The sequence below is a fragment of the Mycotypha africana genome, assembly GCF_025528875.1.
Source record: "Mycotypha africana strain NRRL 2978 chromosome Unknown BDF20scaffold_15, whole genome shotgun sequence".
Classification (NCBI taxonomy): domain Eukaryota; kingdom Fungi; phylum Mucoromycota; class Mucoromycetes; order Mucorales; family Mycotyphaceae; genus Mycotypha; species Mycotypha africana.
In genome coordinates, this window is record NW_026515739.1 from 248,061 (window position 1) to 272,003 (window position 23,943).

Sequence of the window (23,943 nt, forward strand, 5' to 3'; positions counted from 1 at the left end):
TTGATAAATAAAATTCTTGCTAATCGAACAATATTTATTCTTTTTTTTTCAATTTCGCAGATATGCATTGATACACACTTAAGTTAATACATTTACCGTTCTTCTTTTTTTATTTGACAGGTCTATGTAATAAATCCTCTGTTAGTAGTCAGAACGGATGAGTATTACCGTCATACATTCATAACCTACGTAGCATCAATTTGTCTGATTTGAGGTAGAGCAAGTTTGATTTTATTTCGATAGGTTGCTCTATTCTTCAATTGCATTGGATTCCCTTCCAGATAAATTGTGGCTAGCGTCTTGGTGTTCTTGAATTCTTTTTCTACCTGTTCATAACATTCATTGTCGAATTTGTTGGAATTTGCCCAAAATTCTTCTAATTCTGGTAAATGTGATAGATTTTCGATTTTTGTTAGCATGTTATTTGCTACGTCCAAAGTATTCAATTTGAGCTGTAATTCCCATAGATTGCAAAAGAATTTGTTAGGAAGAAAGTGTAAATTGAATGAAAAATGATAGTGCAGTTTCCTACATTATTCTCCAGTCCTTCTATCTTTTCAATGGCATTATGACTCAAATACAACTCTTCCAAATTATGTAATTCTTCTAACCCTTCAATTTTTGTCAGACGATTGCTTTGAATACTTAATGACCTCAAATTCTTCAAACAGCCCAAATTCTACGTTTTGGAAGAGTGTTAGACGATTTCAATAAATATCTTTTGGAGTTGAACACTTCTTGAATAGGTGAGGTTACCTCTAACTTTGTGATTTTATTCTTTCCCAACCATAATTGCGTCAAATTAACGAGGTTATCCAAATTTTCAATCACACGAATGCGATTAGCTCCCAATTCCAGGTTTGTAACATTCACTAACGTATCTAAATTCTCAATTTTCGAAATCTTGTTGCTGACAAAGTAAAGATTATTGAGGTTGACTAGTTTGTCAATATTTTTGATATGCTTGATCTTATTGAATGAAAGATCCAGGTTTCTAATTTGTAAAAAGCGGGTAATAGCATTCACAGCTGTTGAATAAGTCTTTCCATTTTTAAGATACAGTCTTAGCAAAACATCCATACTCTAACTGCACCAAATGATTCAATCCTCGCATATGCGATATCTTGTTATCGTACAAGTCCAATTCTTTCAATGCAATTAGAGGTTCCAAACCCTCAATATCAATGATAAAGTTTTGCCTCAAGCAAAGAGTCTTAGGGTTGTTGGAACGGCAATGTTAGAACCAGCACGTCTATTGGGTATCTATTTTGGCTTAAGAAATGCTTTTTCGCTCACCTGAAGATTTTTGAATCGCTCCAAACCGAGATTGGGTATACTGTTTACTTTCATGTGTATACAGTTAATTTCCTATACACAATGCAATGGCAATGAGTTTCTAAACGAAAAATCAATTTTCGTGTACCTTTGCTCCTTTTACCTCCTCGTCGTCAGGGTAATCGTCGAGAAGCTCTAGAAGACGGGCGATATCAATAGTGTTGTTGAGTCTTTTAAACTTTCTAACTGATTTGTAATGTACAAACATTGCATTACCTTTTTCAGTAAGCTCTTCTTCCGCGTTAACTTCTTCTTGTTCATTTTCAGAAAATTCTGGTTCACTTTCTACAGCATCATTATTATGGTTATTGTTGTTTTGCTCTTTTTCCAGTTGTTGTCTGCTTTCTTCTTCGCTCATTTCTTCAAAATTCTTTAGATGCGTTAGGAAGTAAAAGATAAATTTTATGGAAACATTTGAAAGCAGGATGCATTAACCGGAAGTTGAAACCCAGAGTCGTGTTATTGAAGAGCCGTACGCGATTACTTTTAAAGCAGCATAACAGTGAGAGCGTCATCGAGAGTATGAAACCAATAGCTAGTGACGAAAATGGCTAATCCTTATTTTAATCTATATTGAATTGTATAGAAAGAAGTTTGGTCGTTCGTAGCCAACGCAAGCTACAGTCATTATACTATGCTCGTTTGGTAAAAGCAAAAGTTGGGAAAGGAAGATATCAAATACGACAATAACAATTCGTGCTGTACTGTTTGCTATAGCATGTTTCTTTTGAAAATTCGATAGTCTTTCCTTTTGGATACACTACATCCATGGCGTAGCAATATAATTGAGCTGCACTTACTTACCGCAGTTCTGTCTGTCAAAAGGCTCACCAAAAAACGTGCGACACTTTTTTCAATGACAGCTAAGCAAATAAAATTTGCTCATTTCATTTGTTCCATGGCTTTCCAATGGCTAAGCTAAGAATTGTTATTGGTGAGTCAATTTTATAGGTCAATTTTTTTTTTTTTTCTCACTCGTCTTATAAGAGGGAAATCAGCTGTGTTCTACACTTTTTTCTTTTTCTTTTTGTAAACATATCTTTCCATATATATTCAACAATGTCTGGTACGTATTTTGATGGACAGTTCAGTCACATATGTATCTACAATTACCAGAGAAGTTTTGATACTGATCGATGATCAATACGGAATACATTTTTTATAGACTGGGATAGCACTACCATTCTTCGCAAGCGTGATCCTGCTAAAGCCAAGGTCACTCGTTCTCAAGCTGAATTAAATGCTGCCAGAAGAGTAAGTATTCGTTTGTGCGTCTCTTTAAGGAGCGAGGGACAAGAGTTTACATTTATTTTCTTTTCCGCAAGAAAAAAGGTGTACGTTTTTGCTTATCATGATGCTTCGTTTCTTTATTGTTTCGTAGGTTGGTGCATCTGTTGTTACCGAAAAGAAGAGCACTTTGACCAATGCTGGACATGCGAATACCGATCACCGGCGTATTGCCAAGTTGGATCGTGAAAACGATGTCCCTCCTCCTCCCAGAGTTGATATCTCTGTTGGTAAGGCCATTCAAAAGGGCCGTCAAGCTAAGAATATCACTCAAAAGGATTTAGCTCAATTGATCAACGAAAAGCCTCAAGTTGTCAATGAATATGAAGCTGGTAAGGCCATTCCTAATCAGCAAATTCTCGGCAAATTAGAACGTGCTCTTGGTATCAAGTTGAGAGGCAAGAATATCGGTGAACCTTTAACTTTTGGCAAGAAGAAGTAATTAAATAGATAGAAATAAGGACAGCATCTAAAGTAACAACGGACTTTTAAGAAAAATCATGGACACTTAGACGTTATTGACGCCCAAAAGACATTTGTAGATTCTTTATTATATATTACTTGGGGAGTTATCAGCATTCCAAAACTATACATAAATATTCCTTTATACATACTTTTATATATATTCTCACAGCCATTATATTAGAAGGAGCTTTTCATCCCTTTTGGCAAACACCTTTTATTTTGAATACAAGCAAAGACACTAGGCCGTTGGCCTTGTACCATTAAAATCCGCGTTTTAAATCGTTCAAAGTTTATCATTTGTGTAATAGCCTACTTTGAGTTGTTTATCATGAAGAAAGAAAAATTGAACACGGGTGATCAGGCATATCCGGTTCTTCATGCCTTCACCATTTTAAACAATTAGCAAATACTGGCGCGATATGCGATATCCTGTGTTTGATTGAATAAGCACTTTTTTTTTTATTCCATTAGTATTATTAGGAAATGATGTAATAAGAGGTATAGCTGTTTCTTTTGCTCTTCTTGTTTTCAGCGCAGGTTGAATTGAGTGGAGAGGATTAGAACCAGTAATAGCGAATGATGAGTACGAATAATATGACAGAAGCAATAATGACAGGTGGACCGTATTTACGATATAAGGCTTGCAAGTTTAAATGACGTGCTTTGTCTTTAAATAACTTTGCACTATCCTTTAATTCGCCTGAAATAGTACTCATACGGTCAAGACTGTCTCCTCGCCATAATAAATCTTCCATATTTTTTGTCATGATACGTGTTACATCTTGCAAATCCTCGTTCAATTTTGTTAAATTGCTTTGAGTTCGTGTGTCTTGATAAATTCTTTTTGTCTTTTGCATAAATGTATCTGAAAGCAACATTGTGTTCGTTAATGAAACGGTGATCAGAATATTCAATAGTTTGGAATTTAAGCTTACCAAATTTGACAAAGGCATAAGGCCTCAAACCAGGTTTTTCAACCTCGTTACCATAACTCATATTAAATTCCTTGGCCAATTCTTCCAGATAACTGAAAGCAAGCTTCCGAGGATATGACTTGTCACAGATACAAAGATAGCAAACACTTCCTTCAATTATATAGCTATAGATTCGATGAGGGAGTCCGTCGCGTTAGCAGATATATAATACAATCAAATCGTACCCTACATGTTGTATCATTAAAAACAGACAGAGAAAACTTACTGAAACACATATTTGCCTGATTCTATGGAACATCTCGGCTCAGAGTTGATGTTAAGTCTCTTGAATATAGCTTTTGCCTGATTCTTGTAGTCAGTTAACTCCATCTCAATCTTTTTTTTTGAAAGGGTTAAACATGAAAAAATTATAATAAGGGTACGACGTGTGAATAAATGACTCTAGACGCTTAAGACATCTTTATTGATATGTCTACCTGCTCATCATCCATGCTGGCAGCCAAGGGAAGCCCATCTGAGATTCTAGCGATGATGGTAGTTTTCACCATTATTCAAAGTTCAATAACCAAGAAACAAAGGACTGAACTGCGGGCAACTAAACATCCAGGAATAAACTCTGAGCGTTTAATTGGAGGCATTATTTTGAAAGTCAGTGGACACTTGTCAATTGATAGTGACACTACGTCTAAGGCACTATAAGGCGTACTTGAATTAGCAATAGGCACAAGGTTGCGATTGACGAGACTTTATTCATGGACCAAATGAATTGATCTACGCGTTCAACTGATCTCATAACGGCTATTGTCATTTGTATTAAAAATATATGTTGCTAAACTCGAAGCATCTGCAGAAAATAGGGTGGATATCTTTCCGTTGACTTTTTTCCATAATCCCATTCCTCTGTTAGCCAATACTAGCAACAATGGCAATCATTCTGGATCTTTAACCAACTGAACGCTCATGCAACTTCTTCAGGGATTATTATAAATGGGTGTCTCAGAAAATGTGATGCATCAATTGTTTGGCGCACATTTGTCAAAATAATCAGCACGTAAAACTTTGGACAAACATGCTTAAACACATACAGTATTATTTGTTTAGCTTTTGCCACTAACTTGAGGTATTTTATATTTTCCTGAGATGATTACTGGAAAACTACTATGCAGATACTGATGTTCAATAGAATTGTAAAAACAAATGAATAAACGAATAAGTAGAAGAATAAGTAACGTTCAATATTTATATCTACTGATTGAATAAAATGTGAATGATAATCAAGGTATCTTCATTGAAGAAGCATATATGAAGTAATTTGTTGGTGCTATACTAGAAAGGTTTTATGTCAAAAGCAAAATAAAAGAACCTAACTGTATAACATCACGTCAAGCAACCTTTGGTCAGTATATAAGTCTTCACATAACGTCACATCTTATTTAGCCAAGTCAGTTTTCAAATTAACGCCTATATCAGCCAGAATTCTATCAGTTAAAAAAGTACCCCACGATAATTTGTAGGCATATGTACTATTCAGAAAGAGACTACTTACATACGAATAGGGAGGCTTGTATTGCTATAAAAAGTCCCCATGTTTTCTCTTTGGAGGTCTCTTTTTTTCTCTTTTTTTTTTCATACATTAACGGCCATCGTTTACTTATATCCTCTGTAACGCTTGCTCCTTGGCTTTTGCGTCATCTACTGCATACTATGTTCTTTGTTCCCATTAATCTTGTTCTGATTGACACCGGCATACCATAGGGCAGTTTACTGGGCCTCGTAAACCCCTTTGTCGCTAGTGTTGGCGTTGAGCGGTCATCTGTCGTCTTCTGGGATCCTAACACTGAAGAATGGTGTTAGATAGTTTGTCATGGCCCTTCACACCTTCCTCTTTTTTGTTTCCCCTCATTTACCACTTGCTTATCAAGAGTTGTTTTGTCTGTCTGAAGCTTTAATCATGATCGAGAAGCGCTTGGCGGGAAGGGCAAACCGAGCACCTGCTTTTGCAGAGTACCTTTTATGACCTAGCTTAGGACTTCAACTTTTATAGTCCAAGCTTCTCCGCGTTCCATAGTTTTCTTTTTCTTTTTTCGAGCAAGTTGTTAAATGTTAAGAGGATTATAAGGAGACATCAGGCCAAGATTCCCATACCCGCTTATCTAGTTTAACTGGTTGAAATAAGAGTAATTAATTTTACTTTTATTCAGGTTCGAGTCCTGGGATAAGCAAAACTCAGGGCATCATGTACTTATTCCTTTTAACAATAGTCTACTTTTTCAACTTGGGCTTGGATGGAGGTTTTGTATATGCAATCTGATACTAGTTGTAAGGATAAACAAAGAATGTTATACTATTAGTTGAGAGATCATATGAATGATAGAACACAAAAATAATAAAGTAGTCAATTTACCAAACCACAAAGGCTGTAATGATGATTGCTAATACACCCGCAAGAGTCCCTTCGCAGCCCTACTGTCTTCACATCTTGCTAAAGGAATGTTGGACTGCGAAGCCATTTCTCCAAGTTGCTTGACATAGAATTGCTTATAGCTCGACGGCAGCTTTTCCCAAGGCGTCGAAATGCCGAAAGGATGGTTATTATTGGCCTTGCTCTTCTCTACCAAATTATTCATCATGAGCATGCAGACATTTTTTCTATATGCTGAAAGGTGAGACAGAATGCCCTTAATCTGAGCATTTTTGAATGCTGCAGTTTCGGCAGGATCATTGTTTAGGTTGAAGGTCTGCTCTTGCTGCAAAAATGTACGCAATGACGCTGTCAGTGAAAGATATGCGACCATTGCGATCAGGGTTAACTTGCAAGGTTGCAGGATATTGAGGAAAAATTGGGCCCATGGCTGTAGCAGTGAAGGACGGCAAAGATGTATATACTTCTTGCTACGTTAAAGCAGGAGCAGCTATAAATATATAGTTTATTGCAGTGGAAATACATTATTAAAAGCCTAACAATAAGTTTAACGCAATTTTTGAAAATGTCTCTATTGCATACCTTCTGTGGTATTCGCTGATTTTAACTATAGGATTAAAAATAAAGAATAGCACAAGAGAAAGTAAACACGAAAGCTCAATGAAATCAAACCATCGTCTTTATTTCTGTTCCAAAAACAAACTACAGAAAAAGAAAAGAAAACTAAAATTACTGCTATTTATGAAGAGTTATACTGTCTGCTGTCTACGAAATGGGTATCGAGATATATAGATGGCACATGTATTATGGTCTGGTAATACTCAGTGAGTCAGAAATTTCCGTAAAAGAGTAAGTCTTCCCCTTAGGTGGATAATTACTCATCTAACCCAAAGGCTTTGACAAAAAAAAACTACTTTTCTTCCCTGAATTCATCGGATGTTATCATGTTGCTTACATATTTTTTTGAAATCAGATGCGAATTTTCGAGCGTTTAGGAGTACCCCGGGATAATTATTGTTCCTGACGTTGGTTGTTGCTTTCATGCGATCTGAAAGGTCCCTCATAGTTAGCCGCTGGGATGGTCTATTGAGTTTTCTGTACACTCCCTCTAATCGCCAGCACGAAACTGGTTTGATTTCACAGGTAGATCCAGGTCTAGAAATTGTAGTGGCGGCTCGTAAATTTCTTAATATCATTACTTCGTTTGTAGTGATATTTTTAACCATCTTCGTCACGAGTAAACTATCGTAGAGATGAAGAGGTTTGAGCGAGACTTTTTCTTCCTAAAAATAGTACTACTTTGTGACGTTGCTGCACCAAAACAGTTTCTCTTTCTCTTCTGCTTTCCTTCCATAATATCAACAAAAAAAAAGAAAAAAAAAAGAGATCATAACGGGACATCGTTGCAGGATCAGAAAATTTTCACATTGTCGAAAAGAAATACTCCAAATGATAATTTGAAGAGACCCGCCCGATATTTTTTATTAATTTAACTTCAATATGGGGTTGGTATGTTGTATATGAATTGTTTAGCTGTACCATATTATATTCTAATTACTTTGTTTGAGGCACTCTTCATCTAAGCTTTGATTAATTCGGTTATGGTAGCAACCAAATCAGATTTGTTAGCTCTTAAAGCCTTTTCTGCTTCAGCTTTTGTTAAACAAAATTCCTTCATCTATCATAAACGAGACGCGTTTAATGTAAATAGGATATCTTGCCTTTCATTTTCACTGTAAGGATTTTTTCATACCAGTAATTCCACATCAGCTTTGTTCACAGGTTCATTGGAGGTAGGTTTATCTCTATACAAAGCACAAATTTGTTATTCAGGCTGCTGCTCTGAGCAAATACTATAGTATGTTTTACTTACTGGATTGACTTTTTATGCAAATTTGCTAACTCTTGCATCTCTACTAGAGCCTGACATATTTTCAAATATGTGTATAAGTTCGTTATCGGCCGCCTTAGCTTACCATTCCATCGAGAGATCTCTACTTTACCTTTGCTAGTTTGTCTACAGCCCGCTGTTGAGATGTCAGCTGACTAGTGGCCGCAGATAGCTTATCAACACTGTGATCGTGGTTGCAGTTAGAATGATCGTGATGATCGTGTGCCATTGCAAATGAATCTGTCAAAGTGTAATAGGAGTTGTGGAAAAATTAAGCTGCTGTCCAAGCTTTACAGCAAATTGATAATCGGTCTTTCAAACCTGCGGTTTCCTGCTCTACGTTTAAACAAAGATTTCATTACAAAATGCTAATTTTTTTAAGCCCAAATGGGCACGAGATACTAAAGGGTTGGGGAAGGCGAAGAGGGTAACCAGTCGAGCAATAGATGCCCTAACCGACGAGTTGTAGGAGGCTCTCGAGAGTGGTGTAAGTAGTCGAGTTCAAACAAAATGTGACAAAGTACTGGCCAGTTTTGTATTTGGGATGGGTTTTTGATCGGAAGTGTAGGAAGACGGTTGAGGACATAAGATATGGGATCACAGACTGATGGTCACTGCTCTACGTTGAAACAAGGATTTTTATTACTGACATTTTTAAGCCCAATGGACACGAGATATTAAAGCTTATCTAAATTGCCCGGGGCAGCTCGATTTTTTGAGAATAGAGTGATGCATAGTGTCGGTCAGGGTGACATGGTGGGCGAAAAAGCATACTATCTAAATGGGGGGAGGGGGAAGGGGCTAAACTAATCATTATAATTGGTAGGCTAAGACTTTGGGCGGGCACCACAATTATTCATCATTTGTTTAAACACCAACACCGAGGGAGAACCACCTTGATAGCGGCATTAAAAAACCCTAGGAAGCAGAGAGAAAGGGATCAAAGCTGAAAAATATCAGCGGCGTCCAACAATCGTTGGTTTGGAAAGCCAAGGTGCTAACTACCTCCACCGGGGGGCTAGGCCCCTCACTGCTCTTCAGTGTTTTTACTCGTGGTGGAGACGGGTCAAAATATCACTGCAGACGAAGTAAGATTGGTGTTTAGAATTCTGCAGCAAATTTACGAGCCGCCACTACATTTTTCTAAACTTAGGTCTACCTGTAAAAATCGACCCAGTTTCGTTCTGACGATTGGAAGCGGTTGATGCGGGTGACTTCCTTGGTTTTCTACAAAACTCAATAGGTCTTCCCGTTGACTTTCATTTCGACACGCTAATTGCCAACATGTTTTTTGCAGCGTTGACGTCCCGGTTCCTAAGTATTGAACAGGTTTTGCAGACAAGGATACTTTGGCCTGGAACAGTCTTCAGCGCTTCAACGGTGTTGGAGCGGCAATTATTGCATGTTCGACAGCTAAGATATTCATCAATGGTTATCACTAGTAAATCGCCGGCGGCCTCTCTTCGCTCCAATGCACGCCAAAGAACACCAACGACACCAGTTCTAAGGCCCTTTAAATGAACGGCGGATTTGTTGAACATGCCGTCACCAAATACAATCAGAGGAACTTTTTTGCTATCACTCAACCTGAATTTCTCAAGGGTCCATCGTCTTCTAGAAGAAAGATACTAGAGTGAGTATACACAAATTCAGTTGACAGTTGATCGCTACAAGACTTACTGAACGTGGTTATCTTCCTCTTTCTCTTCTTCTTCCTGCTTCTCTTTCTCTTTCGGTTTCTTTTTTTCTTTCTTGTTTTACTAAGTTTAGGTTTGCCCTTCTTCTTTGGCCATTTTATCTGTTCTTCCCTTCTCTTTTTCCGTAATTCTTTGTCGTATTTGACACCTCCATTAACAAGCATGTTCGACATTGTATCTGCAGCACGCTTGCTGCCCTTGATACAGACGGAATCTTGTTTCACCCATATCAGACCCGTAGAATGAGAACAGAGTGCCTAAATGTTGCAGTATATAAGTAGTATATTTTTTATACTGTTCAGGCGAGCCTGTTTTGCAACTCGATATATTGCTTTCTATATCTTTTATCGTACAATTGGCTTTTTTCCTTTCTAATTCTGTATTGATACGAGTACTACCCGTCATGTGGTAATATTCTTTTGTTGAGCAGCGTCGTATCTCATGTCTTTCTGTTTCTAACCCGATCGCTGCTGTAAATACGGTCTTTCGACCAGGATCAACAAATGCGGGTCTGTAGTTTGCTGTGATCTCTTCATATGAGAAGTTTTCCAACGTCAAGTCATGATGATCAATGATGGCGTCTTGTTTTGGTTTCTTCTTACGACTAAATAAAAAGTCTACAGTGAAGCCATCAAATCGAATCAGATTGCGAAAGAGCACACTTGTGTTTGTCTTTAAGCTCAACAATACTACGATAAAAGTGAAAGAATAATCTTGAGAACAGAATCTTTTAGCAGAGTGTTATCTACTTTACCTTCTGAAGCCTAACTTTTCGAAGTCGAAGACTTTACAGAATTGTTCGAATTGGGCTGTATAACCCTTGGCAACTTTTCCATTCGAGGGAACGAGAAGTAGAATGACCCTTTATATCACAACTGATGCACTTGATATCTCCAGTTGTTTGCTTCTTCTTTCTCTTTGCTTGCTTCTTTTCTTCCTTGATTGTAGCTGATTGCTTACGTTTCTTGCCGCTACTTCCAACTAAATTTTCGTTAAGCAAATATAAACTTGTCTTGCAGTGAGAGCATGATACTTACCATCACGCGCAGATACTGCTTTGTAAAACTTGCATTCATGGTATGCCTTGTTGAAATGTCCGCGTATTTTGCAATCGTTGCACTCAACATAGTCATACGAAACATGTTTTGAGGATTACCACTATAACCTATTTGTGGCAGCGCGATCATGTGTTACTTACGGAAGGACTTATCTTTGACTTTATTCTTATGGGCTTCTGCCACCGATTTGATTTTTTGCAAGATTTTATGGTAAGTAATAGCTTATAGGATGAGGAAAGAAAGTATGAAAGAAGAATAAGAATAAGAAGATGGAAATCAAAGGAAAGACGTCAATCTTATTTTCTGTAAATGCTTCAAGTTTGACAACATATATTTTTATTACAATTGATAACAACCGTTATCTACGTGCCGGCAGAACACGTGGATCAATTTATCTGATCCATAAATAACGTCTCGTAAACCACAACCCTGTGTCTATTACTAATAAGATCTGTGTCGCGCTGAAAGTTTCAATACTTCTCGTAGTACTTTAGGCGTGGTGACGCTATCCAATTAAAGTGTTAAATATCGTACAGTATTTCCATGCTTGTCCTGTTTTACCTAGAAACGTCTTCTAATAAAACTCAAATTGTCCACTAAAAAATTCGAAAGTGCTTCGTACGGAAGTAAAAATAACTCTATTCGGAACACAATTATGCCTGCTTGTATCGATCTTGGTATAACAAATGATTTTACTTCAAAGTACAAGTATAAAGTATCTTTTTTAGGGTTTCGAGTTGTAAACTCTCTCAGAAGGAAAAATCTTGTTTGCTTTACGATTCAAAACCCTTGTTCATGCCCAAATAAAATTGCTACATGATGAATTATATCTCCAATTGCACAATATATTAGTTCCTCTTGCCCTCAGCAGGCAACGTTCCATTTTGATCGGAATAGTAGAGAACTATTCCTTTGATAAGCCAACTTTTGATATCTTTTGAATTATCTTTGACCTACGTATGCTTACATTCCTGTTCAAAAGAATGCTCGAAATACTATTGTACCAGCAGCTTAGACAAAGTAATTAGAACACCGTCAATTGTATATTTATCCTCTGTATCAAAGAATCAGAGTAAGTAAATGGTTGGATAGTGTGATACAGATTGGTTAGTTGGAGCTGTTGAGCAATTGGAAAATTCGCTCCGACTTTACAAAATTCCTTTATTGTCATGGCACAATAACCATGCATGACAAGTCATCGACTTGAGGAAAGATCGAGGAAGCGTGATAACAAAGCCTTTGCAACAATGGATGAGAAAAGAGAGACAGAGCGAACGTAATCTTTTGAAGTGACCTTATGGTCGTGCTATCCAGCATTGTGTATCAATGAACATATTTAGAAACATCTATCCTGCTATAATCAATTACTAGTATGAACAAGTAAGCTAGTAATATTTATTAACGTCAGCCAACAACAAAACCAACTTAGACCAGATATTGTGATATTTTTGGCTACGGGCAAAATCAATGAACGCAGACTTAGGGATCGTTGACCATTTATGGAAAATAGGCAAAAAAAGAAACCCTGACCTTTTTGCGGGACAATAAAACCCTGTTCGACTTTGCCATGAATTTCGCGTGCATTAATTTCGCTTTTTTTTTTTTTTTTTTTTTTTTTTTTTCCCCTTCTTATTGTAATTCTTTCACTTTGGTTTAACAGACTTGAAAATGACTTCACCTTTTTTATGGAAAGCCGGTAGTATTTTAGGTAAAGACCTATGCATCACGTGCGTTCACCTTGATCGTGGTGTCCACTGCAAGCTAACACACTCTTAATGGTTGCGTAAAAAAAAAGGCTGTAGTGCCATTGCCTTAGGTGCATATGGTGCACACGGCTTGGTTAAAGTCGTGGGCGATGATCAAGTTAAACTCAAGGTACGAATGAATTAAACGATAAAAAAAAAAAAGCAGATTAGATAATTCAATCGATAATGGGACTTTTCTGTATAGAATTGGGGCATGGCTGCTCATTATCAACTCATGCACAGTGTTGCACTTATCGCCCTCGCTTCAATCCCACCTAGTGTTCGCCGAATCCATCCTGCCGTTGGTCCATTAATCCTCACTGGTACTATCATGTTTAGCGGTTCTATTTATTTACTAACTCTTAAGCGCGAGAGCTTCAGAGCCTTAGGCCCCGTTACTCCTTTGGGCGGTTTGACAATGATGGCTGGTTGGGCTGCATTATTATTATAATCATTTCATTATCTTTCTCAAGTTAGTTTTCATTCTATCTCTTTCTGTCGTGCATTATACTTCAAGTAAGGTCTTTCGTTATCTATAAAAGAGATTAACTTTCTGTTACGATTCTTTTGTTTCCTTTTTCTTTCCTGTTTGCTTGTTCCCTCCCTCCCCCCGACCCTTTTTTTTTCTGTTCAAAGACGATTATTTCACAATGAATACAACCGCAGCACCACAACAACAGCAAAAGACTCACAAGAAGAATTATTGGAAATGGTGGATCAATCATAGTAGTAATAACAATACCAGAAACAATACTGCTGCTGATAATATCAAAAGCTTCTTCCCCTACAGCAATATGAGTTCCGACTCCAACGGTGATAAAAGCTCACTTGCTCCTTCTTCACTTATTGTACATTGCTCCATACACTCTAAAGAATCAGAAGACATCTCAACAACATCTATTAAGAGCAAACCGTATACTACGGTGTATATAAAACCTCATGAAAAGGATCTTCCGGAAGATCCTAGTTCAGACAGACAGTTGCAGTCGCCTCTATGGCACTTGAGGCCTAATAGTCGTGCGAACATGGCCGATGGGAGAGATGATCTACCCTCCCATTGCACTCCAACATCATCAATGACTGGGAGAGGGCCTTCTGTTACATCTTCAACCGTTCCTGTATACAATTTCAATCCAAACAATGATAAAAGAAAAAGTTCAGATATGCTTGGATTGACTAGTCTTAGAGTAAGTTTTTCATCTGGCGCACGCAGCCTCATTTAATTTGTGCCCAAATTCATTGACATAATTCAAACTCACGATGGGTATATTTAGTCAAAGTTCATAAAATGGGTCAACAAGGGTTAAACATCGTTGCCTTTCCATCGTCGATCTTGTTTCTTTTTCGAATGCCTCTTCTTTAAGTCTTTACGATTTTGATCTTCTATTTCACGCCTGATAAAGAAGAATGAAACAATCGTTAGATGCGAACCAGTGCAGCTTTACAGTCATTTGAAAAGGGCATACTTACAGCTTTTTTACTCTTAATAAAGTGGCTTCATCCGGCTCTTTTGTTACTGCAACTGCATCTTTAATAATAGCTACAAGTTTATCATAACAATCTTGTATATTTTTCGCTTGCGATCGACTCTTGTCCGATGTCACGATGAGTTCGTTCAGTTTATTCTTCCGTAGTTGAGTTGACTTTTTTATATTTTCTATTGCATATTCGGGAATCCATTTGGCTTTTGACAATGACAGTCGTAAATCGACCTTTGTATTCACTAAGACAACAGTTAGGTGCTCTGCAACATACACACTTAAAAAACGAAACAACAAACAAAGAGAGCTTGCCTTTGTTGACATTCTGACCCCCTGGTCCACTACTCCTACTGAATTGAATGGAGATGTGATCCTGCGGAATTTTGTGTTGATCGAAAGCTTGCTGCCATGCTAAAGCTTCTTTATAACTCCACGGTTTCGTTGCATAAAATCGTTTACAAACAGAAACAAGAGATAATCTTTGGCAACTAAACATTACCTTTTAAAAATCGAAAAGAGCAATTTTTTTTTTTTTTTTTTTTTTTTACTTTTTCAAGGTTTCGACGAAATATTTTATTAAGTGAAAAAGTTTGCTAATTATGACAAAAAAAAAAAAAGGTGTTCTTTTCTTTTTTTCTGAAAGTTAAGAAAGAAAAAAGCGGAAAAAGATGAAACAGATATTATGGATCAATTTAAGCAGTAGCTTCTTCTTCAGCTCCTTCTTCCTTAGCTTCCGACAAATGAGCCTTAAGAACTTCCATAGCTTCATTGATCTTGCTGTCTAAAGCCTTGTTATCTTCAAGAAGGTTCAACAATTCGCTGTTGTCCATTTCCAAGAGCATACCGGTGATCTTACCAGCATATTCGGGTTGTTGAGCGGTGATCAAGGGGTAGAGACGTTCACCGAGCATTTGCTTTTGGGCCTCAGGAGGAGCAGCGGCTAAAGCAGCAGCAGTCAAGGGAGCGTTACCCTCGACAGCAGGAGCAGCGGCAGCAGCTTCTTGACCTTGGCCTTGAGCGGCTTGAGGTTGTTGTTGACGAGCTTGGTTAGCGTACTTGCGCTGGCCAGCAGCACCGCCGCGAGGAGCACGAGGTTGACGAGGAGGACGCATGTTGCCGTTAGGAGGGAAACCTTGAGGAGGGAATCCAGGCATGGGCTGACCTTGTTGAGGAGCCCAACGAGGACGAGGCATCATGCCGTTGGGAGGGAAAACAGGACGTTGACCTTGGGGCATGAAACCACCAGGAGGAGCGTAGAACATAGGAGCACTGGGCATGTAGCCAGGAGCACCCGACATGGGCATACCTTGTTGCATACGCATTTGGTTGAGTTGAGCCATTTGAGCTTCCAATTGAGAGCGTCTCACTTCCTTACGTTGGGCAAGAGCGACGTAGATAGGCTTAGAACCGATCATACGACCGTTCATTTCAGTCACAGCCTTGGTAGCTTCATCAGGAGAAGAGAAGCAGACGAAACCGAAGCCCTTGGAATGACCCTTATCGTCACACATCACCTTGGCAGAAGTGATGACACCGTAAACGGAGAATTCTTGACGAAGCTTTTCATCATCAATATCATCATCCAAGTTCTTGATGTACAAGTTGACACCTTGATACTTGGCAAGCTTTTCAAGCTTAGCTTGTTCGTATTGCTTACGAAGTTCTTCTTCACGTTCGGACTTCTTTTGAGCACGAGCAACATAGAGAGTCTTACCGTTTTGTTCAGTTTCATTCAACTCATCGACAGCCTTTTGAGCTTCTTCGTGGTTTTCGAAATTGACAAAACCAAAGCCCTTGGACTTGCCTTCTTCGTCCTTTTGAATGACGGCAGAGGTAATGGGGCCGTATTTACTGAACATTTCCTTCAACTTTTCATCATCAACAGATTCATCCAAATTCTTAACATAAACATTGGTGAACTTGGCTCTGTATTGTTCAATCTTGGCTTGACGTTCCTTCTTGGGAATGTGGTGACCAACATAACTATTTTTACATCATCATATGGGCAATGTCAAAAAGGATGATTAGTTCTATCTGAATGATATCAATCATCGTTCTTCTCTCGCTCTTCTCTCTTTTGACAAAATTGCGCATTTCCCCCCCCCGCCAATTCATTCCTCCTATATCAACTATCGTGTACTGCATTCCTGATAATCCCCTCTCTTTTTCCAAAATGAAAAAACCGCTTTTTTTTTATCCTCTACTTTAAATCCGCATCCAAACTAAGAAAAAAAAAAAATTGACTCGTTCTATGGCAAAAAAAAAAAGAGTATCATCCCAATACTACTTACACTTTCTTGTCATTCAAGAGCATACCATTGACATGCTTGATAGCGTTTTCGGCAGCTTCTTCAGTTTCGTAGTGAACGAAACCGTAACCCTTAGAATTGCCGTTGTCGTCCAAAGCAATCTTACAGGACAAGATGTTACCGAAAGCAGAGAAAGTATCATGAAGAGCCTTGTTATCGATGGAAGGATCAAGGTTCTTGATGAAAACATTACCGGAACCGGTCTTACGGAGAGAAGGATCACGTTGAGACCACATAATACGGCAAGGCTTACCCTTGATCAAAGTGTAGTTGAGGCTTTCCAAAGCACGTTCACCTGTCGAGCATCCATGATTGAAAAAAATTAATTTGTTGAGAAATTAAAACGAGATTGAGTTGAGAATGAAATTTTTTTTAAGAAAAAAAAAAAAGTTAGTAAAAAAAGGAACTCTATGAACAGTGTATGCTACGAAGGGCATTTGACTCAAAAAAAGGTCTTACCATCGACAATGTTGTGGAAGTTGACATAAGCATAACCCAAACTGCGACGGGTGACAGCATCACGGCAAACACGGATGGAGGCAACAGGACCGATCATGTTGAACATTTCAAAGAGCATGGCCTCAGTGACAGAGGGATCAAGCTCACCAACATAAAGAGAAGCTGAAGGAGATGGAGCAGCAGTACTACCAAGGGGAGCAGAGGCTTGAGCCTGAGCAATTTGTTGTTGTTGTTCAGCTGAGAGCTGTTGGACGGGGGCAGCTTCAGCAGGAGTGACGACAGGTGAGGTAGAAGACATTATATGTATTTTTTCTATTTTTTAAATTTTTTTTAAAATTTATGTTTATATAAAAGATATTATATTTTTTTGTTTTTTTTATGTCGAAACCCAAAAAAGAATTGAGAATAGACAAGCAAGAAGAAAAACGGCGGATGAACGTCGAAAAAGAAAGAGAAAGAGAGAGAGAGAGAGAAGGAGAAAAAGAAAAGGAATTCTAAAAAAGCTGCAAAAAGAAAAAATTTTGCTGAATTCTAGCCACTCCGGCAGCTTCCCTCATTATTTTCTCGCTGCGTCTTCCACAGCTACCCAAAAATATGCCCACGTCTTTCACCAAAGAAGATTCATGAGTCCCCCCCCTCTCTTTGGTCTTTTCTTTCCTCCGTCCCATTAAATCGAGAAAAATTTTGACTCGGGGAGGTTGAAACGTCCCGGATGACCAACACTGATGAACGAAAAAAGCTTAAAAATAAGCTACGGAGAATTTTCAGTCACGTTGAAACCAAGCCTTTTACTAAACCAATGAAAGTTTCTTTTTTTGTTCAGCTGGGACCCTCCCGATTCACTCCACAAAAAAAAAAAAAAAAAGACAACAACAGGGCTCATTCCCTTAAGGGGTCCGAAACCGGTATTTTAGCTATCAAGCTCAACTGATAAAACAGACAGTGATATGGATTACAATGTATCTTGGAAGATGGACGAAGCAGATCCTTCTTACTCTTGTTCATTGTTTGTTAGCAAAATGGTACCGTCGATGGTTATTCGTTGATGTTATCTATAAAACCATCACGCTTCCATGACCCCTATTGAGTTTATAAGACAATATATCTAGTGCACGAAAATGATTAGACGAATGCCTATCAGTACTGGTAATTTTTTATGTAAGTACTGCGCTTAAATGACCTTGGAGCTCGAAAAACAGGAGAACATGATGCATAAAATGAAAACAGACATCACTGATAAACAGACATGAAAGTTTTTATTCACCTGGAGAGAACTGTACATATCTGCTTCAAAGAATCTGTTTTCAATGCCATCACTCAGCTCAAGAATGCAGAATCCAGGGCATCTATTTTATTGGCCCATTATCAGAGTAGTGCAAAAATTACGAGAACCCAAGCTGTTCCGTGTTGAAAATGTTAACTCATTCGAAAATAAAGCGTGCATTATCATATTAAGCTAAACGATGTTGATAATGACATTGGTAGTGTGGGGATGACTTACTATATTCTTTTATGTTCAACGTAGTAAGCTTAATACATTGAAAGAAATGTAGCAATATATAACTGAATAAAACCAAGCACGATGTTGAGATGATATACCTATATGTCCTGCAATACAGCATCTTTTTCAGAGAGATCAGTATCGCGATCAGTGAACCAAGATCTCAAAAAACATGTGCATTATAAAGTTCTTTTTTGTTTTCTGGCTTTTTTCTTGTTTCACTTTGCTTTTTTTTTTTTTGTTTTTTGGTGCGACTCTGGTGATTATTGCCGTCCATGTCCAACAATTCATCTCATGCCACGAAAGAAACGATGAAAGATGTTATTCTTTATTGTTTGCTGTAGCATCGTCTTGGTAGCATCATGCTTATTGTATAAAATTTTATGTGCCCTCAACGTCTCAATAGACGAACTACGAATAGTCGATGCGGGGATCCCACTTCCAGATTGCATTCTACAGGCTGTCACTGTACATTGCGGTCAGTGGAATTGGATGCCAACTTTGTGTAGAGTTTACTTTGTTGGCATTATTGAAACAATCTACATCACCGTCTGCAAAAGAATTTTGCCCGATAGAGTATTCAATCAGAAAACAAAGACAGGCAATACGGCTGTTGTAGGTGATTCAGCAAGCAGCTTTGTCAACCTTCCAGTAGCCGTCATAGTAGGAGCCGATTCAGGTATTGGTGTCGAAATATGCAGTGAATTGTTGAAAAACGGATTTCGTGTCATTGTTGGTAAATTGTTTGCACAACAATACGTATAAGCCATTCGTCTATGAATGGATAACTGATACACAGTACCCTATTGTTAGGTAGCCGTTCCCTAAAAGCATGTCACGATGCCTTGACTTTTGTCAAAAAGGCCACTGAATCCGACAAGTTACATATCTTAAAGGTTGATTTCACATCATTTCAATCTGTGAGAAACTTTGCCGACAAGGTGAAGCTTTACTTGCAAGACAAACGCATTAGATTACTTATAAGTAAGTGGGTTTGAGTACTCGCTTCGGACGCAATATTCATCTATCATACGGACTTGTCATTAGATAACGCTGGTGTAATGAACACTCCATTCTCAACAACTATTGATGGTTACGAATCACAGTGCCAAATTGTAAGTCTAACTGTCAGATAAATTATTGATAAAGCATGTGTTGCTAATTGACCACTTATGCAGAACTATCTGGCACCATTCCTTTTGACAAAATTGTTACTGCCCTCAATGGACACAATGGAGGGCCGCATATTATTTGCATCAAGCTCAACCATCTACGCGATCAACAATTTAGATACGAACATGCCGATCAGAAAGTACGGACTCAATGGCCTTGATCACTACGCATACAGTAAAGCTTGCATCGCCCAGCTTGCAAAGCATATGTCTCGTACGACGCCTATTAAAGTATTTGGTAAATAGGGATTGGCAGACCTTTTTTCCTGTCACTATTCCACTCATTTTAGAATATTTTCGAAAACCTTCATAGTATACCATCCAGGCACAGTGCGAACAAAACTATTCCAGCATACTACCATTTTTACACTACCGCTTTTGTCCAAGATCTTTGATTTCATTATGCTTTCACCAAAGGAAGGTGCTGAAACGCCTTTGTATCTCTGTTTAACACGAGATAACGTTGAAAGCGGTGCTTACTGGGCGAACAAACACAATTATCACATCCCATCAGTTACCATTAACAATTTATGGGATAGAACAGATCTTTTGTGGGAGGATACAATGCTTAAATGCGGTTTGACTCGACATGAATAGTCCGGCCAGAAATGATCTTATTCAACATTCTCTTATAATACTTACCTTACGATATTTATGTACGTTTATAAACTTTAACGTTTGAAGCGCAAAGCCACGTCTCTGCAAACATCGTTATGCAAACACAACATTAGAATTGTTTCCCGATAAGATTTGACACCCATTAATAGAAAAAAACATTCTATGCTTAATGTACATTCATTTCGTTCATTCCCTATTATCCATATTTTTTATCAATAAAACCATCCATTTCTTCGTTTTTAATGTTTTTCCACTCTTTCACAAAATCCTTGTACTGTATTTTCAATAGCGCAAAATGAAACTGCAAATTTCACGCTGGCACATTTTCTCTTTGTTCATATACCCAATTCTATCCATTGGCATGATACTGTCAGCTGTATCTGCAGCAATCGTTAAGAATGCCACAGCATACTCGCTTTCTACAGTTCAAGCTCCTAACGCAGAGTATGTTAGGCTACTTGATCATTCCATCTTATTCTACGAAGCACAACGGTCGGGTAAACTCCCATTAGATAACCGCGTGCCATGGTAACAGAATCAAATTTCTTTGAACAAATATACAGCTATCAACTTACCAAGTGTCTCATCTTTAATAAACTTTTAGGCGACATGATTCAGCCCTAAAGGATGGTCAGAGTTGTAACATTGACTTAACAGGCGTAAGCATGAAAAATCGAGTGAGCATAATTCGAAAGAATATACTCACTCATTTATTTGACTTTTTTCCTTCTTTGTTTCTTTTTTGGGTTTTTTGATAAATTCCTAGGGATACTATGACGCCGGTGATTATCTAAAGGTAAATCATACCATCACATCCAATACAGAAAGCCTGTACATGATATTCAGTGGCTGAGACATCTGTAGTTCACGTTCCCTCTGTCATACACGGTATTCATGCTTAGCTGGGGAGGTAATGCGCTCAGTTTTTTATATGAAAAAGATGGTGACAACACGATAATGGGGATTTGATCTGCGACTGTATTCACTAAAACAATTGTGTCTGCAATTTACAGGAACCGATTTTATTCAAGGTTTTCAACTAGCTAATCAAACAAAATTCCTCCAGCAACAAATAAAATGGGTATGTCATTTGTTTATACAGAGACACAGTTGAATAGAGGGCTGACAAAAATATCATGTGCTACCACCAGGCCACAGATTGGTTGATAAAAGCGCATCCTACGCCAACCACTTTATATGTACAAGTAAATTAAGCTTTGCAGAATATAGATGTTAATAACAAAGAAATATGTGACCAAACTTTTTTATTTGGGAGGAATAGGTTGGAGATATCGATGTTGATAATAACTCATTTGGTACGATGACACTACCTATGCCATGCATAGAACCACCTTGCAAAGCCAAAGACGAACGCATGACTTGTACTCAAATGCTTGTTTTTACTTATTTTACTTTCATACTTTGACAAATAGGACCTGACACGGACATACCAGAGCCAAGGCCGTGTTACAATATTAATGAACAATTCTTTGGCACAGATGCTGCAGCGATGGCAGGTATAGTAACCTCGAATTACACAAAAACTACCATTCATACATGTAAAAGTATCAACGTTCAGTCATCGTAATACTCTTAAGCTGTCGATTATTCTCCTTTCCACTCATTTTAGCTGTCGCCTTTTCCAGTGCTTCCATGCTTTTCAACAAACTTTCCAATGTCACAGGAAGCAATGCTACGAATAATACGGACACAAACTATGCAAATACATTAATGACACATGCTACTGAACTATACAATGCAGCACGAAATATTCGGCCGTACAAATTGTATCAAACGTCTATTTTTACTTCAACTCATGTTTACTCCAGTTCAGGTGATTTTAAAACACACTATAACACTGGTGATCCATTGAGTAAGAATAGAACAATGACTGACAAGAAGCGTTATTCTATTTTTGGTCATTGTTTTACCATTCAGATTACTTTGATGAGTTATTGCTGGCTAGTCTATCAATGTACAGAGCAACAGGGAATTCCACCTATTTAGAGCACCTCTTTCAAATGTTTTCAGAAGTTGAAGGCCTCGATAACCATACGGAACCCTTAGATTGGGATAACAAGGTATCCTTATAGAATGGATAGCCCCACTCTTTTGATTTAACTCTACTGTCAGTTGATGATGACTTAAAACTGTATTTTTTTTATAGTGGGGCGCCTTTTATGTTCTGCTGGCTGAAACGATGCTCGATCACCAAGATCGCAGTCAGGCTATTCAGGCCAGAGAGGGCGCCGAGAAATATTTGGATAGCATCGTTGATGGCACAACAGCCAACAAGACAAGAGGCGGGCTATTATTCTGGGATGGTTATAGGTATAACAAACAGCACCATTTTGTGGAGAGTACTTTGATGGGAAATATGTCTTTATAACTGGTTCCTTGAAAATAACACTTATAACAATATACATGTCTCTTTAGCAATTTAAACAGCAATTCAGTTGCTATGAGTACAAGCTATTTGCTTCTATATTATGCTGCTAAAGTACTACATCCCTTAGCGGATAGGGGACACGAAGACGGAAGCGATTTGTTGAGAAAGGCAAAGAGCTATCAAGGTACGCAACATTATTTACGTGTTTTCATATACATTGATCGCAAATCTGTAACACTTTCCAAAATTACAATCAAGCTAGACTTGGCACAATCTCAATTGGATTATGTGTTTGGAATGAATCCTATCCATCAAAATTATGTTGTTGGGGAGCGACCCAATTCACCAAGATTTCCTCACTCTGCTCCTGCAAGTGGCTTCACATCGCTTGCAGAAGCGGCAATGAAGGCTGGAGACCGTAGCCATGCAAAAACAATTCACGGCGGTAAAAACGCGAGGAGGAAAAACGAGATTAACTTCTGTCTATCCTTAGACTCATAACTTTTTTCCTATCCTTTCCTTTAGCATTGGTGGGCGGACCTGCTGCTGATGATACCTTTAACGATGTACTGCTCGATTGGTCTCAAACGGAAATAGCCTTGGATTACAACGCACCCTATCAAAATCTTCTAGCGTACCAAGTCATGTATAACTCTGATGGTCCATTTTATCTGAGGAACGAGAACGATAATAAAGACAATCCTTTGGATACGCCTTCCACTGCCACCAATAACAAGCTGCAAACCTGGAGACTTGGACTTGCAATTCTATTCCCTTTGTTGACAGCACTAAGTATTGCTGCTGGAGGCATCTGGTACTTGAAGCGTCGTCAAAAAATTCGCAACATCGACGGAAAAGCACAGCAAATAAAGACAATCACATAACTATTATAAATGTTGGCTTCACCTTCATCTATATATACCGTAACTGAGCCATCATGTTAACATCCTCCTATATATATTATAGTGCGACGTCATCCTATGAGTGGCCAATTCACGCATTACATCTCTGCATATAATAAACAAGCATTATTTCATTCAGTAATATTAGATATGATTCGAAGAAAAAAAGACATTGAAGGCATAGCTTAGATGAAAATTGCAAAATATGAGCGCAGCTGCAGAATAGCATTTTGATTCACATAGAGAAATGGCAAATTGAAGCTTAAAGAGCAACAAA

At 38.2% G+C, this 23,943-nt stretch overlaps 16 protein-coding genes across 16 annotated transcripts; 7 read left to right on the top strand and 9 right to left on the bottom strand.

Annotated features, from left to right (window-relative positions):
* Window positions 1-185: 185 nt before the first annotated feature.
* On the bottom strand, window positions 186-1,693 carry BDF20DRAFT_908377 (protein phosphatase PP1 regulatory subunit sds22; the record flags this gene model as incomplete). The annotated part of the gene is made up of 6 exons (XM_053083475.1): window positions 186-452; window positions 533-679; window positions 757-994; window positions 1,083-1,213; window positions 1,297-1,368; window positions 1,439-1,693. The coding sequence occupies 6 exons, from the start codon at window positions 1,691-1,693 to the stop codon at window positions 186-188; spliced, it is 1,110 nt and encodes a 369-aa protein (XP_052931163.1).
* A 701-nt stretch (window positions 1,694-2,394) lies between these two features.
* Window positions 2,395-3,064, top strand: BDF20DRAFT_917512 (multi protein bridging factor 1-domain-containing protein; the record flags this gene model as incomplete). The annotated part of the gene is made up of 3 exons (XM_053084579.1): window positions 2,395-2,401; window positions 2,501-2,589; window positions 2,717-3,064. The coding sequence occupies 3 exons, from the start codon at window positions 2,395-2,397 to the stop codon at window positions 3,062-3,064; spliced, it is 444 nt and encodes a 147-aa protein (XP_052931164.1).
* Window positions 3,065-3,644: 580 nt separating this feature from the next.
* On the bottom strand, window positions 3,645-4,570 carry BDF20DRAFT_908379 (Longin-like domain-containing protein; the record flags this gene model as incomplete). Its single annotated transcript, XM_053083476.1, has 4 exons — window positions 3,645-3,952; window positions 4,023-4,186; window positions 4,288-4,397; window positions 4,499-4,570. 4 exons carry the CDS (start codon window positions 4,568-4,570, stop codon window positions 3,645-3,647), a joined length of 654 nt encoding a protein of 217 aa, XP_052931165.1.
* A 1,082-nt stretch (window positions 4,571-5,652) lies between these two features.
* BDF20DRAFT_900179 (uncharacterized protein) lies at window positions 5,653-6,260 on the top strand (the record flags this gene model as incomplete). Its single annotated transcript, XM_053082711.1, has 3 exons — window positions 5,653-6,026; window positions 6,133-6,178; window positions 6,231-6,260. Coding segments are annotated over exons 1-3 (216 nt in total), but the record flags the coding sequence as incomplete, so codon positions are not given.
* A 194-nt stretch (window positions 6,261-6,454) lies between these two features.
* BDF20DRAFT_917514 (uncharacterized protein) lies at window positions 6,455-6,817 on the bottom strand (the record flags this gene model as incomplete). Its single annotated transcript, XM_053084580.1, has 1 exon — window positions 6,455-6,817. One exon carries the CDS (start codon window positions 6,815-6,817, stop codon window positions 6,455-6,457), a length of 363 nt encoding a protein of 120 aa, XP_052931167.1.
* Window positions 6,818-7,835: 1,018 nt separating this feature from the next.
* BDF20DRAFT_900182 (uncharacterized protein) lies at window positions 7,836-8,587 on the bottom strand. The gene is made up of 4 exons (XM_053082712.1): window positions 8,448-8,587; window positions 8,318-8,367; window positions 8,198-8,249; window positions 7,836-8,122 (listed from the first exon to the last, which is right to left on the bottom strand). Exons 1-4 carry the CDS (start codon window positions 8,562-8,564, stop codon window positions 8,024-8,026), a joined length of 318 nt encoding a protein of 105 aa, XP_052931168.1. The 5' UTR covers window positions 8,565-8,587; the 3' UTR covers window positions 7,836-8,023.
* A 943-nt stretch (window positions 8,588-9,530) lies between these two features.
* BDF20DRAFT_900183 (uncharacterized protein) lies at window positions 9,531-9,978 on the bottom strand (the record flags this gene model as incomplete). The annotated part of the gene is made up of 1 exon (XM_053082713.1): window positions 9,531-9,978. A coding segment is annotated over one exon (193 nt), but the record flags the coding sequence as incomplete, so codon positions are not given.
* BDF20DRAFT_927974 (uncharacterized protein) lies at window positions 9,887-10,701 on the bottom strand (the record flags this gene model as incomplete). The annotated part of the gene is made up of 1 exon (XM_053084717.1): window positions 9,887-10,701. A coding segment is annotated over one exon (516 nt), but the record flags the coding sequence as incomplete, so codon positions are not given.
* Window positions 10,702-10,704: 3 nt separating this feature from the next.
* BDF20DRAFT_900188 (uncharacterized protein) lies at window positions 10,705-11,151 on the bottom strand (the record flags this gene model as incomplete). Its single annotated transcript, XM_053082714.1, has 3 exons — window positions 10,705-10,721; window positions 10,787-11,013; window positions 11,070-11,151. Coding segments are annotated over 2 exons (276 nt in total), but the record flags the coding sequence as incomplete, so codon positions are not given.
* Window positions 11,152-12,758: 1,607 nt separating this feature from the next.
* BDF20DRAFT_829345 (uncharacterized protein) lies at window positions 12,759-13,286 on the top strand (the record flags this gene model as incomplete). The annotated part of the gene is made up of 3 exons (XM_053078313.1): window positions 12,759-12,798; window positions 12,886-12,965; window positions 13,041-13,286. 3 exons carry the CDS (start codon window positions 12,759-12,761, stop codon window positions 13,284-13,286), a joined length of 366 nt encoding a protein of 121 aa, XP_052931172.1.
* A 199-nt stretch (window positions 13,287-13,485) lies between these two features.
* On the top strand, window positions 13,486-14,142 carry BDF20DRAFT_840135 (uncharacterized protein; the record flags this gene model as incomplete). The annotated part of the gene is made up of 2 exons (XM_053079352.1): window positions 13,486-14,022; window positions 14,110-14,142. 2 exons carry the CDS (start codon window positions 13,486-13,488, stop codon window positions 14,140-14,142), a joined length of 570 nt encoding a protein of 189 aa, XP_052931173.1.
* Window positions 14,124-14,869, bottom strand: BDF20DRAFT_900195 (uncharacterized protein). The gene is made up of 3 exons (XM_053082715.1): window positions 14,629-14,869; window positions 14,306-14,558; window positions 14,124-14,229 (listed from the first exon to the last, which is right to left on the bottom strand). Exons 1-3 carry the CDS (start codon window positions 14,810-14,812, stop codon window positions 14,139-14,141), a joined length of 528 nt encoding a protein of 175 aa, XP_052931174.1. The 5' UTR covers window positions 14,813-14,869; the 3' UTR covers window positions 14,124-14,138.
* BDF20DRAFT_900199 (uncharacterized protein) lies at window positions 14,840-17,528 on the bottom strand. The gene is made up of 3 exons (XM_053082716.1): window positions 17,085-17,528; window positions 16,608-16,920; window positions 14,840-16,299 (listed from the first exon to the last, which is right to left on the bottom strand). Exons 1-3 carry the CDS (start codon window positions 17,380-17,382, stop codon window positions 15,009-15,011), a joined length of 1,902 nt encoding a protein of 633 aa, XP_052931175.1. The 5' UTR covers window positions 17,383-17,528; the 3' UTR covers window positions 14,840-15,008.
* A 1,296-nt stretch (window positions 17,529-18,824) lies between these two features.
* BDF20DRAFT_900203 (uncharacterized protein) lies at window positions 18,825-20,611 on the top strand. The gene is made up of 5 exons (XM_053082717.1): window positions 18,825-19,321; window positions 19,399-19,569; window positions 19,633-19,700; window positions 19,764-19,995; window positions 20,071-20,611. The coding sequence occupies exons 1-5, from the start codon at window positions 18,904-18,906 to the stop codon at window positions 20,352-20,354; spliced, it is 1,173 nt and encodes a 390-aa protein (XP_052931176.1). The 5' UTR covers window positions 18,825-18,903; the 3' UTR covers window positions 20,355-20,611.
* Window positions 20,612-20,734: 123 nt separating this feature from the next.
* On the top strand, window positions 20,735-21,235 carry BDF20DRAFT_900209 (Six-hairpin glycosidase-like protein; the record flags this gene model as incomplete). Its single annotated transcript, XM_053082718.1, has 3 exons — window positions 20,735-20,903; window positions 20,980-21,034; window positions 21,142-21,235. Coding segments are annotated over 3 exons (311 nt in total), but the record flags the coding sequence as incomplete, so codon positions are not given.
* Window positions 21,154-23,844, top strand: BDF20DRAFT_982620 (Six-hairpin glycosidase-like protein). The gene is made up of 12 exons (XM_053085142.1): window positions 21,154-21,171; window positions 21,240-21,285; window positions 21,389-21,456; window positions 21,527-21,580; window positions 21,658-21,691; window positions 21,809-21,892; window positions 22,006-22,209; window positions 22,314-22,456; window positions 22,543-22,706; window positions 22,812-22,948; window positions 23,027-23,209; window positions 23,290-23,844. Exons 2-12 carry the CDS (start codon window positions 21,270-21,272, stop codon window positions 23,646-23,648), a joined length of 1,446 nt encoding a protein of 481 aa, XP_052931178.1. The 5' UTR covers window positions 21,154-21,171; window positions 21,240-21,269; the 3' UTR covers window positions 23,649-23,844.
* The last annotated feature ends 99 nt before the right edge of the window (window positions 23,845-23,943 follow it).

Coding starts and splice junctions, on each gene's coding strand:
- BDF20DRAFT_900182 (XM_053082712.1), bottom strand. CDS start 8,564: ATGGCACACGATCATCACGATCATTCTAACTGCAACCACGATCACAGT. Junction 8,368..8,447: donor CTGTAGACAAACTAGCAAAG/GTAAAGTAGAGA, acceptor AAAATATGTCAG/GCTCTAGTAGAGATGCAAGA. Junction 8,123..8,197: donor AAGCTGATGTGGAATTACTG/GTATGAAAAAAT, acceptor CGTTTATGATAG/ATGAAGGAATTTTGTTTAAC.
- BDF20DRAFT_900195 (XM_053082715.1), bottom strand. CDS start 14,812: ATGTTTAGTTGCCAAAGATTATCTCTTGTTTCTGTTTGTAAACGATTT. Junction 14,559..14,628: donor GGGTCAGAATGTCAACAAAG/GCAAGCTCTCTT, acceptor CTGTTGTCTTAG/TGAATACAAAGGTCGATTTA. Junction 14,230..14,305: donor TTATTAAGAGTAAAAAAGCT/GTAAGTATGCCC, acceptor CTTCTTTATCAG/GCGTGAAATAGAAGATCAAA.
- BDF20DRAFT_900199 (XM_053082716.1), bottom strand. CDS start 17,382: ATGTCTTCTACCTCACCTGTCGTCACTCCTGCTGAAGCTGCCCCCGTC. Junction 16,921..17,084: donor CTTCCACAACATTGTCGATG/GTAAGACCTTTT, acceptor GATGCTCGACAG/GTGAACGTGCTTTGGAAAGC. Junction 16,300..16,607: donor CTCTTGAATGACAAGAAAGT/GTAAGTAGTATT, acceptor ATGTAAAAATAG/TTATGTTGGTCACCACATTC.
- BDF20DRAFT_900203 (XM_053082717.1), top strand. CDS start 18,904: ATGTTATTCTTTATTGTTTGCTGTAGCATCGTCTTGGTAGCATCATGC. Junction 19,570..19,632: donor ACGCATTAGATTACTTATAA/GTAAGTGGGTTT, acceptor ACTTGTCATTAG/ATAACGCTGGTGTAATGAAC. Junction 19,701..19,763: donor ACGAATCACAGTGCCAAATT/GTAAGTCTAACT, acceptor CCACTTATGCAG/AACTATCTGGCACCATTCCT.
- BDF20DRAFT_982620 (XM_053085142.1), top strand. Junction 21,692..21,808: donor TGTTGATAATAACTCATTTG/GTACGATGACAC, acceptor TTTGACAAATAG/GACCTGACACGGACATACCA. Junction 22,210..22,313: donor TCATGTTTACTCCAGTTCAG/GTGATTTTAAAA, acceptor TTTACCATTCAG/ATTACTTTGATGAGTTATTG.